At 44.8% G+C, this 16,342-nt stretch overlaps 2 protein-coding genes across 2 annotated transcripts; one reads left to right on the top strand and one right to left on the bottom strand.

Moving 5' to 3' along the window:
• The first annotated feature begins 253 nt into the window (after positions 1-253).
• Positions 254-3,992, top strand: LOC124683202 (protein STICHEL-like 2). The gene is made up of 5 exons (XM_047217764.1): positions 254-1,389; positions 1,500-1,716; positions 2,128-2,322; positions 2,503-2,712; positions 3,089-3,992. The coding sequence occupies exons 1-5, from the start codon at positions 259-261 to the stop codon at positions 3,742-3,744; spliced, it is 2,409 nt and encodes an 802-aa protein (XP_047073720.1). The 5' UTR covers positions 254-258; the 3' UTR covers positions 3,745-3,992.
• Positions 3,993-4,267: 275 nt separating this feature from the next.
• Positions 4,268-9,585, bottom strand: LOC124690582 (MA3 DOMAIN-CONTAINING TRANSLATION REGULATORY FACTOR 1-like). Its single transcript, XM_047223951.1, has 3 exons — positions 9,291-9,585; positions 6,579-6,673; positions 4,268-6,379 (listed from the first exon to the last, which is right to left on the bottom strand). The coding sequence occupies exons 1-3, from the start codon at positions 9,568-9,570 to the stop codon at positions 4,589-4,591; spliced, it is 2,166 nt and encodes a 721-aa protein (XP_047079907.1). The 5' UTR covers positions 9,571-9,585; the 3' UTR covers positions 4,268-4,588.
• Positions 9,586-16,342: the final 6,757 nt, after the last annotated feature.

The raw sequence follows: 16,342 nt of genomic DNA, 5'->3' as shown, positions 1-16,342 counted from the left end.
AAATCGCACCAAAAGTTTGTTTCCTCAAAAATCGCGGCCCATGGCCCGCATTTCTTGTAACCGAGATTGAGAAAGGATGGAAATTTTAGATAGGGAATCTATCTGCTTTATGTCCCAATTATTTTTTTCTACAGCCTGCAATGCACATCTCCTCTTGTGTCAAGCCAGAATTGTTCCTGAACACTGGTCTGCATTGCAGGATACAGCAGAGTTTCAGCTCTAGACGCAGCCTGTGGAGTTCCCTGCAAGCTTCGCGAGATGATTGAGGGGAGGAGGCATTCGGTGGACATCCCAATTTCGAGGGCGCTGGTGGCGGTCATGCGGTCCAGATCTCTGAGGGACCCCGACACCAACTCGCTGGCCAAGTTCTCGGCCAAGAAGACCATCTGGGAAGGGTGCTCCCTCGAGGAGGACGACGCGGACGCGAGCAACTACGGCAGGCACAGCTTCAGCTACAACATGTACGATCATCATGCCCAGAGGAGGAGGGAGGAGTTCGGGGCCCGGCTGGCCAACTCGCCGATCAACATCATCAAGGCCAACGCGAGGGTGAAGGCGGCGCTGCACAACCAGAACTGCTGCTCTGCCATCTCCGGGATGTCGAGGGCGGCCAAGGACAGGGCTTTCTCTCTGGTGGTCGAAGGCGAGGAGCTCGGCCGGAGGGAGCCTCAGGAGAGCGCAAGAAGCTTGCTCCAGAAGTACCGGCCAAGGTCTTTCTCTGAGCTGGCTGGGCAGAATGTTGTTGCGCAGTCTCTCTCGAGCGCCGTTTCGCAAGGTAAACTTGCTCCAATCTACCTCCTCCACGGTCCGCACGGCACTGGCAAGACATCTGCGGCTAAAGTGTTTGCAGCGGCGCTGAATTGCCACTCTCCAGGTGGGAACCAGCCGTGTGGGCACTGCGAGGAATGCGTGGCCATATTCTCGGGGAACAGCAGCAGTGTGGTAGAGATTGATGCCTCCAAGCTGGATTGCAAATCTAGAGTTGCTGTCTTGCTCAGGAATGCCTGCGAAGTTCCTGCTTCGTCGCACTTCAAGGTTCTTATTGTTGATGACTGTCAGCACATGGATAAGGAAGCATGGTACTCCATCTATAGTAGCCTTGAAGGGATCCCCGACAGATCGATATTTGTCATGGTGACATCTGACATCGATAAGCTACCAAACAATTCGGCTGGATGGTGCCAGAGCTATAGGTTCTGCAAGATAGATGACGCAGAGATTGTCCGCCGATTGAGCAAGATTTGCACAAAAGAAGGTATGGAGTTTGAAGCCGAAGCGCTTGAGCTTCTTGCTCGCAAGGCCAGTGGTTCCATCCGGGATGCAGTTCAAATGCTTGACCAACTAACTCTGCTTGGAAAAAGAATCAGCAAATCAGTAACATACGACCTAGTAAGTTGATCCAATCCAGTCATCTAGCCTTCATTTATATATCATCACATACACAATATCCCCATACTTCTTCGAAACCTACAAAATTAACCCCATTGATATATTGGCAGATAGGTGATGTCTCAGACGAGGAGTTGCTTGATCTTCTTAATCTCTCCATGTCATCGGATGCTGCTACCATTGTCCGGAGGGCTAGAGAGCTTTTGAGTTCAAAGGTCGATCCCCTGCAGCTATTAGCTCAGCTTGCAAATCTTATCATGGATATTTTAGCTGGGAAGCACCACTCAGATTCTTCAGAAGTTCGGAAAGTTACGGGCAAAAATACATGTATGTTCCCTTACCTTTGTAGCCAAACAATATGAAAAATACATTCTGTTGACGAATTGTGTAGCTTAGCGATAACCCACTGTATATATACACTTATAGTGTACTCCCTCCTTGCCAAAATATAGTGCGCATTGCTTTCCGCAAAAGTCAAACTGCAGTAACTTTGGCCAAGTTTATTGAGAGAAAAATATATATCTACAATATCGAATGTATTCCATATCAGAAAAATAGTTCGTGATGTTTCTAGTGGTATTGATTTGACATTCTAGATGTTGATGTTTTTTGGATAAACTTGGTCAAATTTTACTCGGTTTGACTTTGAAAAAGGTAATCCGCACTATATTTCGGCATAGAGGGAGTACATGCCTCTATTGGTTCATTATCCATCTAACCTTGTGTGCAACTTCTCAGCTGCTGAGGTCGATGTGCACAAACTTAGGAATGCACTGGAAATACTTTCTGAAACTGAAAAACAATTGAAGACCACAAAGAACCAGTCTACATGGCTTACTGCGGCTCTATTACAGTTCAATATGAGAGAGCCTTACTGCCTAGAGGCCCTAGACGATACTGCAGGTTCAAGCATGTTCACAGAGAGCCAGACAGGTAACAAACATTCTCTGCCTGAAAAAGCATGCTTCATTACTGCCAAAATATCTCAAATCATTTCGTTTATCGAATATATCATTATGAAATAAAACGCTGATGATCACCAGATCAATTATGCATTTATGCTATTCATCAGGTGCCTGTTTCCTGACAATTATTATGCTATTCATTACTTAGATGATGGGGCTGCTGTCCTGAAAGATGAAAGCTTAGAGACCAGTTCTCATCTTTGCTATCAGAACAAAATCGGTTGTCTAGACATGAATTTAGGAGACCCAGATGTGCTGGAGACGATATGGATGAAGGCTCTTGAGAACTGCGCATCTAAGTCACTCCATAGTCTGTTGCAGAAAGATGGGAAGCTGTCATCGCTGTACACAACCCAAGGTAAGTCATCAAACTGTGTGTTAGACCTTTTTCATCTGTTTTGTTCGGAAGGAATATTAGTTTGCCATTCTATCATATGGCCCTTATTTCCTGCTGATCCATCATACATCTTATCCAGCCAGTGGCTCAATGCTGCATCTCGAAAGACACATATAGCACCTGCCAATAAGTTAGTGCCCTTCATCAGATGTCATATCTAGCCATAGTCTCTGTTTCATTTAAGACATGTACCATGCTCAGGGCTCTGATCTTCTGTATCAATTGGCATTCAGTGTGAGCAATCAGCAATGGCCACATGGTCCTATTAGCATCATTGCATGTCTAAGCTCAGGATGTTTTAAGCCAGATTTTCATTTTGTTTATATTCGGGCTGCAGGTGTAGCAGTTGCTGAGCTACAATTCTGTCATCCTGAGGATGTACCAACATCAGAGAGCTTCTGGATGCCACTTGTGGTCTCTCTACAAAATTTGCTGAAGTGCAACGTGGACATCCGGATCAACCTTTCTCCAATCCCTGTCAGCAACAGGGTTGTATCCAAGAATTCGTCAGTCAGCCTGGTCATGCAATCCAGAGAAGACCAACAGGCGCGGAATGCAGCCGCCACGGACTGCAGAACTGTAGCATCATCCAGAAGGGAGTGCCCCTCGCCGCCGCTCCCAGGGCAGCCCAAGGAGAAAGCGTCCCACATTCTAGGATGCCTTCACGGTGCGGACAGCGACACTGGAGACGCCGAATCGAGGATCCTGAGCTATCAGAAGATCTCTGTCATGCCTGAAGCGTCCACCACAGGGAATGTCCCCTCGAAAGCCGGAGAGTACACACCAAAGGTTGAAGAAGGCAGAACTCGCCGACGCCGTGGCTGCTTCTCGAAGATTCTACCAAGTGGTGCGTGCACCGCTTGTCGGGAGTCCAAGCTGTGCGAGAAGCACAGAGCTCAGCGGCCTCGCAAGGGCCTCTTCAGCTGCTGTTTCTGCAAGATCAGACCAGACTGCAGAACGAAAGCTGACGCTGTGTACAGGTCAGAAACCTAGAAGGTATTCCATGGGTAGCATGTTGTAACTCAGAAGTTAGGAGGCGGCACCGTTGAAACAAGGCTGATAATAGCCTATCATTTGCTACGGATGTGGGTAGCCAAATTCCTTGAACGTTACACCAATTTAGGCGAATCAATTTACTGCAGATTGCTCCTGAGTTCTGACAGAACAGATGTGTATTGTAGATGCTAGAGTCCAGTCCAATCTGTTTTCTAATTTAAACTCTACTGTAGCGCAGTAGTAGAGCATCCATCAGATAACATCCATTCCATTTTTTTGTGTTCACGAATCTGTGTTTTTTAATATCCTACTGGTAATTATGCAAATCAACTTGAGAAAGGTTGATAGCAATAGAGAATCAACTACAGGTAAACATGATATTAGACCTAATAAAAAAGCAGAACTATCTCCATAGAATCACTAAACAACTGTCGATTCACGTCTGAAGTCGCCACCACATTTAGGTTCAACACGATAATGCCAAAATCACAGCCGCAATGCGGAGGCAGAGGCAGAGACATAGTGAAGAAGTTTACATAAAATTCTTTTTCTGCTCTGTTTTACTTGATGTAAAAAAGAAAAGGTCTATGAAGAAGTTGAAATGGAACAACGCAAGAACAGCAAAGGGTATGTCCAGAGATGCAAAGATCTAGACATGAGCCACCACCACAAGCAAGAGGGGCTCGTTGAGCTACCTATGATGCATTGTCCAGCGACGTGCATCAGAAACGAAAACGCAAATGCACACGAACTAGGTGACCTGCACCACACCACGACTGCCTGCATCTTCCGGTTTGTTCCTCAGTCCAGCTTGACGCTTCCTGCTCGCTCGGTCATCGGTTCAAGTCGAAGCAGCACCACTGAAAGAGAGTGCAAGCCATCCGTTCTTCTTCGCATACTCCACGTAGGAGAGGAACTTCTCCCTGGCATCAGGGATGTCAAGAGCCAGATCATCAAGCCCGTCCCTGACCCTCGAGAACCCCTTGGTCATCTGGTTGATGGTTATGATCCCTTCACCAAAGCACTCATGGAGCAGAACGAGGGGGCGCTCTCTCTTCTTCTCCATCGCCATGACAAGCGCCTTCTTCACCACCTCATGATTGAAGAAAGGCATGCCCATCTCACGGATGCAGTTGCATGCTTCCCCTACATCACCTCCGCTCTCATATTCCTCCAGGAGCTTTGCTATCTTGTCCTTGGCATCCTCAACAGCCTCTCCAGTCCCACCGCCCCAGCATCTCAGAAGCCTCTCTCCTGCGTGACGGGCAGAGGCAAGTGAACGTGCCATGTTCAACGTTTCAGCCCCGCTGCATTTTGGTGGAAGTTCGCTGCCAATCTCATCTAGGTTTAGAGGCGCAAGCACGTCATCAATCACTGCTCTGGCTAGGAACAGTCCCAGCTCATCTGAGGCATCCAATATGTCCAGTGCAGTATCTTCTGCAGATTCAAGAAGCATTATGAATCCCTTGACAATGTCTTCAGTAGAGAATAGCTCCATGCTTAATGAAGATAGGAGAACTGATGCCATCTCTTTCTCCCTGTTCTTGCGGTCCATAGCAATCGTTACAAGTTTCTTGATAAAGATCGGGTTATACTCTGGAACACCAAGCTCTTTGAGTGTGCGAATAAGCTCTGGTGTATCATCAGAAAGGAAGTACTCATGTATCATAGACACAGCGTCCCTCTTGTACCTCCTCAGCTTCTCATGGTCATCATCTTGGACATTACCGTTGGCACCTGAAGATACATATGAAGAGTCAAGCCATCCCTCAGAAACTGCTTTAGATACCAATGTCTGGAACTGAGATTTTGCTGATGGTATATCAAGGGAGAGATCATCAAGACTCTCGGTGATACGGGAGAATCCCTTCACCATCTGACTAGAGCTTATCAAGCCTTCTTCAGATGCTTCCTTCAGAAGCTTGATAATAAGAGCTTCTGCAGCTGGACTTTCCATTCCAAGAGTGACAGCTCGCTTGACGACCTCGTGGTGGAAAAATGGCACAGCCAACTCTCTTATGCACCTACATGCCTCAGCTGTATCACCATTCCTGATATATTCCTTTACAAGATCAGTAATCCTCCTCTTTACCTCATCCACTGTGACGTAAACTGAACCACCCCAGCGTCGCTCAAGTAACTCTGCATGGTGAGGTGCTGAAAGATAGCTCTTCGCTGCAATCTGTAAAACCTGCATGCCCTTTGAAGACTCTGTCAGACTTCCTTTTGCCTTATTGAGAAAAGCAGGTGGGAGAATGTCGTCGACAACTGATCGTGCAATGAAAAGAGCAAGGACATCAACGGCATCAGGTATGTCAACAGACAAATCATCAACAGCCTGTAGCAGCATCACAAAGCCTAGTTTGATTTGAGTTGAGCTGACCACATCACCATACAGACATGATAACAGCACTGAAACCATCTCCTTCTCCTTGTCATGCCTGTCCATTGCCATGGAAACAAGCTTCTTGACAAAGTAGCGGTGGAAGTCATCATAACCCACCTCTTTTAGATCAGAAGCTGTCTGTTTAGCATCACCAGTGCTGAAATACTCCTCAATGATTGTAATTAGAGATTTTTTGTAGTCCTCTAGTGGGGTTGTAGCAGGGACTTCAATTAGTTCATATGGCTCCTGATTAGCCAAACATAACAAGATAAGTGTCCAAAGTTTGGCCAAGTACCGAGTATTAACCGCATAAACAACATATATGCAGACAAATCTCAATATGAGTACGTTTACCAGATTCTTGCGACTAAATTAAGGTCAGACAGTTAAGCATTGCATGAGAAAATAACTGGAGTATACAGGTCAAGATCATAAAAAGTATTACCTCATCACTATCGTAGTTTGGATCATTTTGGTCAAGGAATGTGGCTGTATCAGCATCGATAAGTCTTCCCCAAGTGCCTTTGCCACCAGCACCATCTGCAGTACAAATGCAGCAAGTCAGACATTTTCCATCTTATTTATATTACAAAAGTAGAAAAAAAAGTAAGGTCCATAGATAGTGCAAAACACATCTATTTTCCTGCAAGTATTTGATAGAACCTGCAGCAGTATTCAAGAACTCCCAAATGACGAAACACCCAACTATTTATTGGACTTGGATTGTAAATGGGTAATCATTATTTATATAATAATGGAAGAATCATCAACTGAACTACTGACACTACTAATCATGCTATCATGTGCATGATCATATGGTAACATAGTATTTTTTTAATAACAAAAGAACACTCTTATAGTAGTACAGATTTAAACTCCATATGTTGCATAGTTGCTTGACATACAAGGCCACACAGCAACTAGATGTTGTAGTGTATAGATTGAGTGACCCATTCTAGATTCTTATAATACAAGAAGAGGAAAGTTCAAGAGAGTATTCCTAACAGCTGGTATTTGTTAATCGGCTAATAGCAACTAAAGCCAATGTACCAACAGCTACAACGTAAGACATCCGACCATGTGCGTTCAGGGTGAGTCTAGGGAGTAACTAAATATTTAAGACCCAAATACTCCACGCCAAATGTGTATAGGAAGTAAATGGAAATTAAACAAGCAATAAAGAATGGCACCAGTAACTCAAAACATCCAACCATGTGCATCCAGGGTGAGTCCAGGAAGTAAATAACTAAATACTGAAGCCCAAATGCTCCATGCCTAAGGCATACAGGAAGTAAATGGAAGCTAAACAAGCAAGAAACAAAGGCACTAGTAATTAAATGTCCAAAATGGCGACCCTATATTCTAACGAAGCACAAAGTCAAATATCAAACAGAAAATGGGAAATGAATAACCGTGGAAAGCCTGTCAACCGAAACCCATAATCAAGCAACGAAAATTGCTTGAAGCATGCCTTGACACACGACATATGGTCCAATAACAGTCAGAAGTAATAATGAACTAATAAGGATATCAATCAGCTTTCCAGATATTACAAAATAAAGCAAAACGGTACAAACATGTAACAAGCAAGAAGTAATAATGAACTAATAAGGATATCAATCAGCTTTCCAGATATTACAAAATAAAGCAAAACGGTACAAACATGTAACAAGCCAGAAGTAATAATGAACTAATAAGGAAATCAACCAGCTTTCCAGATATTACAAAATAAAGCAAAACGGTACAAACATATACTAATAATGAAAACTAATTAGCAGAGCCAATAATCATATAATGGATTAATGGGGGGCTAGCATAAGCTACGCACAGATGAGGACCAATTTTTTATCGGCTAGAGTTACAAACTGAAATGTTAAGAGTAAAAAAAGCATGCCCAACAGGCGAAGAATGCTCAATTGCTCATCCTACAATATGATGATCACAAGTGCAGCACAGTTCACACAGCAACGGTATAAAGGGGGGAACCATCACAGTCAGCTCATCGTACAATTTATACATAGGACAAATTTGAAGTGATTGGATTAGAAAATGCCCTGTAAAAAATGGCTGTCATGTTACCCACACAGGACAAGTCAGTGGTATCAGCTACCAAAAAGCTTCTTAACAGGAACAAGTAGATACTATCTTCAGACAACTTAACAGTACCATATATCAGATCCTAGGATCTGAGTACCTGTGAATCCGAAAAACAGAACCGAGAAATAATCCTGAAGGGTAACAGATGCAACCAGAATACAGATAACTACTTGAATCAACAGAGAAGAATTCTACGCTGGCAGATTATAGCTATCATTATCTGACGAGATCAATCCCCTATAGGCAGCTCAGGAGCACCAATTAACACGCACACAGAACAGCTGATTTGCTTTGCTCTAGGCATGCAAACCTAACTCGTCTATGTAGCAAACAGCAGGTGTAGCCATCAAAATTCAATGCTTATCAATTTAAATGGTAACAGACGCAACCAGAATATAGGTAACTAATTCAATCAACCGAGAAGAATTCTACGCTGCCAGATTACAGCTGTCATTATCTGACAAAATTGATACCCTATATGCAGCTCAGGAGCACCAATTAACAAGCACGCGGAACAGCTGATTTGCTTGCTCCATACATGCAAAGCTAAACCTCTACATAGCAAACAGTAGGTGTAGCCATCAAAATTCAACACTTATCAATTCAACTAAGTAACTAACCTACTGCAACCTCTGGGAAAAAATAAACTGCTGCAAACAAATCCAAATCTGCAAATGAATGGACATTCAGAGCAAACAGATGGCCCCAAAGCAAAGTTCCATCGGTAATGTATCATGTATACGCCACAATGTGCCGCCTCCATATAATGAGAGCCCCACCTCCATGAGACACAAACTAGCAGCATCAGCACACTATATAGTTATAAGTACAAGCACAAGTTAGAAATGAACATCAACAAGCTACATCAGCTCGGCTTACATTCCTAGAACCCTAAACCAGATCGAGTCCGCACAAGGGCCGAAGGACAGGCTAAGCAGCACCGGCATTCACCAAAGCAGCAGTAATAATTTTAACAGAAATGGGCACAACTCATCACTTCCTAATCAAAGCACGCACGCCAGGGCCAGGCTCTTAAAAAACAGATCGAGCGCCGCCTCACCTTTCTTAAGCTTGACTGCCTTTCCCGAATGCGACCTCCGCGCGTGCCTCACCGGCGCCGCACCACCACCGCCCCCACCCCCGCCCGCCCTGGCTGCTGCCGCCGCGGCGCGCCTCTCCTGCTGCTGCTGCTCGTACTGCTGCAGCAGCGCTGACGTGGTCCCCCCCGTTGGCGAGCGCGGCGAGGCGAGCGAGAGCGTCTCGGCGTTCTGCACCGCGACGCGCAGCTGCTCCCGCTGCTGCTGCGTCAGGAACCCCGCGTCGTTCCTCGGCGACGACATCCCCAATCCCCGCCCGCCAAAAACCTGCTGCAGCCGCAACCACCGCAAAACAACAAAAACCAAACCGAATCAGCGCCGCGCCTCTCGCCGGAATGGGGAACGAACTCGAGCGGGAGGGGCGAGCAAGCGCCGGCGGAAGCCGTCGGAGCGTACCTAGGGTTTCCGCCGCGGATCGAGCCCCCGTGCGCGAGATTTGCGTCGCGGCGCCGGAGCGAGCGGGCGAGTGGTAATGACTGCTGCTGTATTTTTTTTCTCGTTCCCCTCTCGCTCTCGCTTTTGGGTTTTCTCCTGGAGAGAAGAGAGACTGAGACGACGGATTTTATACGGAGGCGCCGTGGGTTCCGGGACACGTCGCTTGCGCCAGACAAAGCCTGCGTTTCCCTGCGGGGCCCACGTCCCCCGGACCCACATGTCACCGAGACATCGTGCGGGCTCGCCGGTTTCAAGGCCCGCCGGTTTGGGCCGCGGATCCCTATCCCGTTGTACCACGCGGCGCCGTCCGCTTCGCTCGCTACTTCGCGCACGCGGCTCGAGGGCTCCCTGGCTGCCTGACATGTGGATCGGGGAGCTCGATGGACCCACTTGTCGGTGGGGTAATAGGATGTTTTAGGGGCGACTGATTGGTGGTCGGTGGGAATGGGAGGATCAGACCGTGGGTGGGAGTTAGGGTTTTGCTTTGGCTCGCGGGGCAGGGTTCGGGATCTTCTGCGGCGAGGCGCGGTGGCGTCACTGGCAAGAGGGAGGGTGCCATACTGCCATTGGTCCTGGCGATGTGGATAAGGCGGGTGACCGGATGAGCGTGACGCGTCGGACTCAATTCAAGGTTCAGCATCATCATATCTTGATAGGTACATCTCGATCGTATCCAAATTACTACTCCAGCCAGATACTAGAAAATCCACTCGCTGACGAATTTGATTTGTTTGATCTGTCCGGCTGTTACACAATTCAAGAGAATCATCACGTTTGTGGTAGATTTTGTAGGGAATAATAGACCCATCATGTTTGTTTGAACCATTCGTTTGGTAATTCTTGTCACAAATTTAGATGTAACTAGACGCATTTTGTGAATAGGCCCACCCGTATCTTCAGAGCGAAATAAATAGCTAAAAAATCGTATCCGCTAGGAATCCATTTAGGGCGCCACCTTAAATCATTTGAACATAGAACCTTTGGTTCCAAAATAAGTACTCCTTCCATCCTATGAAACTTATCTGAAATTCATCGAAATTTAGATATATCTATGTACTAGATAGTGTCTACATACATCTAAATTTTAACAAATTTAAGATAACTTTCATGAGACGAAGGGTGTTCTGGTATACCAGCTAGGTATACCACACTAGGAACTTGATTCCGACAAGCATAGATGACTCATAGATGGTGGTGAGGGTCCAGTTGCTGGAGAACATGAATGGCGGGATCTGGCCTGGAGACAAGCTGCCGAATCCGACCCACGTGAAGGTGGGTAGTATCCATGACATACACTACAAAGAATACTTAGCATAGTCTAAACTTAGATAGTGTCTAGATACATCTAAATTTTGACAAACGAAGGGTGTTCTGGTATGCCAACTAGATATACCACACTACCACCTTGATTCCGGCAAGCCCGAGTGACTCGTAGATGGTGGTGAGGGTCCAATTGCCGGAGAACATAGATGGCGGGATCCGGCCTGGAGACATGCTGTTGGATCCGGCCCATGTGAAGGTCCGTCGGATCCGTGACATACAAATAATACTTACGGTAGTATAAGCTTAGTAGGATCTCTACCATTGTAACACTATATCCGGAGCCTTTATAGGCCGGATCCTCGGTGCCTTTATAAGCCAAATCCTGAGAGACTTCGAGGCACAACTCAACTCATTGTAATCTCGCATTAGTTGCTTAACAATTCCAGACAAGCGGCAGTGGGCCTCGCGCCCTCGCCACCGTCGTGAGGTTTCTGAAGTTGGGTAACTCATGTGTCCCCATCCCAGCGGCTCCTCGCCCAATGGCCCTCCCTCTCTACCATCAGTGAGGTACCCCTCACCGGAGCACCGTCGAGCAAGCAACGACAAGGGGAGTAACTCGGTTTGTCCATATATTTATAGATGTACCTAGACGCGTTTAAAACGTAGATACATTCGTATTTAGATAAACTGCATAAGATTTCCCACGCTCTACCTTTTCTAGGGTCCCGTGTCACACCCTCAGGATGAGACTTGGGGTATGGTTGGCAAGACTCACACAAGATTTCCCATGCATTTCGTTAGAACGGCACATATCAGGTTCCCACAGAAGATGCATGGCTGGCAAGACTTGGCATGTACTCCCTCCTTTCGAAAAGAAAACAATGTAGAATAGATCTACAATACTTAGTAAGCGGTGTAGAAGGAACCCTAAACTAAACTGGAAACACATGTTTTGAGCACTCGAATCACCTTGAATGTCTAATCCTAAAATAATGCAGCATACACAACGCTTATCTCTTCCATCTGTTTAGGTATGTGTACTAATTATGATTGCACATTCATACATCTAAGGAGTTGTACAATATATGAAATATGGCAAAAGGTGTATGTACATTGACCTTGAAGTATTTGTCATCAAACTTCTACATTAAGTTCTCCATGTTGTCATCAATTTTAAGACATTGAGCTCTAAGCTCATCATAGAAATGATGGCCTTCCGTGTTGCACCTCACATGAACAAGCTTGTCTCGTCCACCCAAAGTGCTTTCATCAAGAAAATAATCATTCATGACAACTTCTTGTATGTCAAAAGCTTAGCAAGAAAGCTCCATAAATAAAAGAATGTCCATGCTTCTTTCCAAGCTTGAGACCAGAAAACTTTTGATTCGGTCCAGTGGAATTGTCTAATGGATACGCTACAAGGGTTCGCTAGCAAATTTAGAGATTGGATCTTGGCTATTCTTTCTACCTATAATTCAAGGGTGCTCCTAAATGGTATTGCATGTGAACTCATTTGACAACGTAGAGGCCTTCAACAAGGGCTCTACATAATTTTCCGCAAGGCCACCGATTAGGGCATTTATAACGAATCCGAGAAAGGGAAACCATGGTTTGCACCTCTCTTTATGCGATGATGCCTCTATCTTTGTGGCTCCCAGTAAGGATGACATCAATTTCTTGGCCACCAACTTATCTTACTTACATGATGTTACCGGTTTGGTCAGCACTTTTGCAAAAAGTCAAGTGTGACCTATTCGTTGTGAAGGCCTTGATTTAGATAATTTCCTCCAAGCTTTCCCGACAAAACGCACAACTGATGAGTGCATTTTTACCATATTTTTACACCGCTATTTCATATAGATATCTCTGAGTAGCATAGGATTTTTTGTATTTTACCGATGTAAGGGTATTTTACCCTTATCCATTATTTTGGTAAGAATGACACCGTGCTAGAGTATTTGGTCTAATACATGTCTATGAGGTTATTCCCAGGTATTAGCCAATGAGGTAAAATGGTGTATCAATGGAACAAGAAGGCAATAGGAGACCCCCCACTTCGACGGAAATCAACAAGGGTTTCTTCAGCACCTGGCCGGCCAGAGGCCCGGTCAGACCGGCCCTGTCACCGGCCAGCCCGGCGCCGACCGGCCCCTGGACTAGTGCCAACCGGGTCATGTCCAGTAAGCTGCGGAGCTCTCTCGGTTTGGGCCCAGTCCCAGGCCCGGTCTGGACCGACTTGGTCCGGTCATACGCCCGGTCGGACCGGGCGCTGGGTCGGGCGCCTCGGCGCCAACCGACCCCCACGCTGATGCTAGCCGGGGACGATGTACTGTAAGTCACGGAGCCCTCCCGGTCAGGACCCGGTCCCAGCTCCGGTTTGGACCGGTTGCCCCGGTCCCTAGCCCGGTCTGACCGATCCCTGGGTCGGCCGGCCCGGCCCCAGGCCCGGTTGACCGGGTTCCTCGAGGAAGTTGATGAGGTGGCAAGTCATCAACGGCCATATTTCAAGAGACACTATATATACCCCTTCTCCTACCTCTGAAGGGTTAGGCAACACACTACAAGCTGTTCTTGAGCTCTCTCTCTCACATACTCCATTGTTAGAAACACCAAAAGCCTCAGATCTACCTCCTCCTCCACCCAAACTCAAATCCCTCCGGGGAAAAGATAGAGGAGGCCCCGATCTACCGTTCTACCAAGCCAAATCTTATTCCCCCTTGTATTCATCAAGAAACTTGCTCTCTAGGGTTCCTTGGAAACCCTAGGTGGGCAAGAGTGGTCCGGAAGCATCCGGACCGTGGATTTGCTCCTGACAAGATTGTGAAGGTTTGGAGGCTACCTCAAAGTCTACCACAAGTGAGTGAGATATTCCTTCGTGGGATAGGCTTCAGAGAATAGGGTGAGCCTTCGTGGCGTTGGGGAATCCTTCGTGGGACCTCCACCCCTCCAAACGTGACGTACCTTCTTGCAAAGGAAGGGAACACGGGAATAAACCCTCGTCTCCGCGTGCTATCGGTTATCTCTAACCGAACTCCTTACTTGTGATATAACTGCCTGTGAGAGCTTTCGTGCTCGAGTTACTTGTATCCTCATATAGGTTGTCTCACCTAGTTTGCATTAGGCTCACCTTTATATTCCGCAAAGCCTAATATTGCAAAGTAAGAATTAAAATCTGTAGAAACCTATTCACCCCCCTCTAGGTTTACCATCTTTGAACTTTCAATTGGTATGAGAGCCTGGACTCTTTTCAAGAGCTTCACAGCCTTAAGAGTGAGATGGATAAACTATTCGAGGGTTTGGATGAAGACTCTAACCTTTCGGTTAGGGAGATGAAATCCAGATTCTTGGCATATGATGCCGAGAAAAAGTTGAAGGAGGATGAAGTCCAAAGCCAAATGGCACAAATGACTGCCATGCTTAAGAACCTGACTAGTGGAACCTCTAGTGGGATCTCGGTTCCTCCGGAAGGTTTCCATCAAGTCAATCATGACTATCCCAAAAACACTTCACCCTTGCCTCATATAAACCATAGTGGAAATGTTCCCCATTTTGATGGAACTCACTTTCCTTTTTGGAAATCTTCTATGGAGTCTCATATTCTGTAATATCCCAGGTATTGGGGTTACAAAAATAGAGGAAACAGATGTGTGCATTGCATTCATGCATAGAAAATCCGGGGAATTTTCGCGCTTTAAAGTAAAACAGTCCCAGTAACTGAAGTTTCACTTGACCTTGGTGGAATTGAAGTAGCTCATCAAGTTCAGTGTTATAAACCTCAATGTGACTTTATTAAAACTTTGTTTTGGGTAGAGATAATTTGATCTAAGGGGTTAGATCAAATGGAAATAATAATCAACACAACAACACATCACTCAATGATCAACTACCTGATCTTATTGAATATCACAACATGATATTCCTAGCCATAACATGTGAACATCCATGTAATTGGAAATCAAGTAACAATAATTGAAGAAACTATTCTCCACTTATCTTCTACATGTCTTAAACTAATTCATGATCCTACCATGAATCTCATGGTATTTATTTTATTTCAGTCTTGGAAACAAGACAAGGAGATAAACTCTAGAAATATATAATCCTCTCTACTACATATTAATATACATCAAACCTAGAGAAGTGAGAGTTCTATGTTACTTATTAGAGGATCAATAATAAACCTTGAATTAGACCTTGAATATACATCCATGTATTCAAATCATCATCTCAGAGAAACCCTAGGATATTATTGAAGACATTTCCTAGAGAGAGAACCCATTTATGTTAACCAAAGATATTGGTGACCACATCATTATCTTTGGAGAATAACCTTAGGTTAGCATTGAAGTCCTTTCTAAATGAGAGAGTCCATTCATATCAATCCCAGCTTTACCTAATTAAGAATAAAGGACAACCTGTGAACTAAAAGTATTAGGAGATTAACCATTACATCTTGGAGTGGTGAGACAACCTAGTATCACATGGAATAATAACATATCCATGAATTGATAAAGTAAGGAGGAGATTAATTCAACCAAGATAGCCAAGTGGAGTTTAGACTAGATACCTATTGAGATATGGTGAGTACACCATAAACTTTAGGATAAACCATTCCTTTATAAGAAAGCCCCAAGCTATGGTGTTACACTTAAGTAGTTAAGGAAATAATTGAATATGAGGGAGATAACTATCCATACACTTGATGATTATATCATCATTGATTAAGTAGAACCTTAACATAATATCTCAGACATTCTCCTGGGATATAAACTTTAGAGGCAACCATAGTAGTCCCATTCAAGAAGGTAAATTAGAAGTATTATACCCTAGTTGATCAAGACAATGCTTGATCATGGAAGTGAGAAACCTATTTAATGAGAGATAACTTAGAAGCCAAACCTTGATCATTATAAATTGAGTAATGATCATAAACCCTAAGAACTTGAGATAAGGATATTAAGAACAAGTGGATCAAGCCTAATCCATGACCATACTTTGGAGAAATAGGAGAATAATCCAAATGCTAACACTTATATGACTAGTAGATCTTATTCACCACATGAAATCATAGGGGGATCACTAGTAAGCAAATCCAGACTTATATCTCAATCCCAACTTGTGGATCACTTGGTGAAAATAAGAAGAATCTTACCACATCTATGTTTCATAAATTAAAGAACCTAAGAAAACCTTAGAGTAAAACTCCATACTTTATATGGTGAGAAACCAACATCCATGTGACCAAAGTTAACTATAAAAAGAACTTAAATCAATGTAGTTACTTTAATGATAAGTTGGGAGTAATAAAAGAAGTTAA

The sequence above is a fragment of the Lolium rigidum genome, chromosome 1 (genome assembly GCF_022539505.1).
Source record: "Lolium rigidum isolate FL_2022 chromosome 1, APGP_CSIRO_Lrig_0.1, whole genome shotgun sequence".
In the NCBI taxonomy this organism is placed as follows: domain Eukaryota; kingdom Viridiplantae; phylum Streptophyta; class Magnoliopsida; order Poales; family Poaceae; genus Lolium; species Lolium rigidum.
The sequence above is the reverse complement of the archived record's forward strand: the minus strand, read 5'-3'. Positions and strand labels throughout refer to the sequence as shown.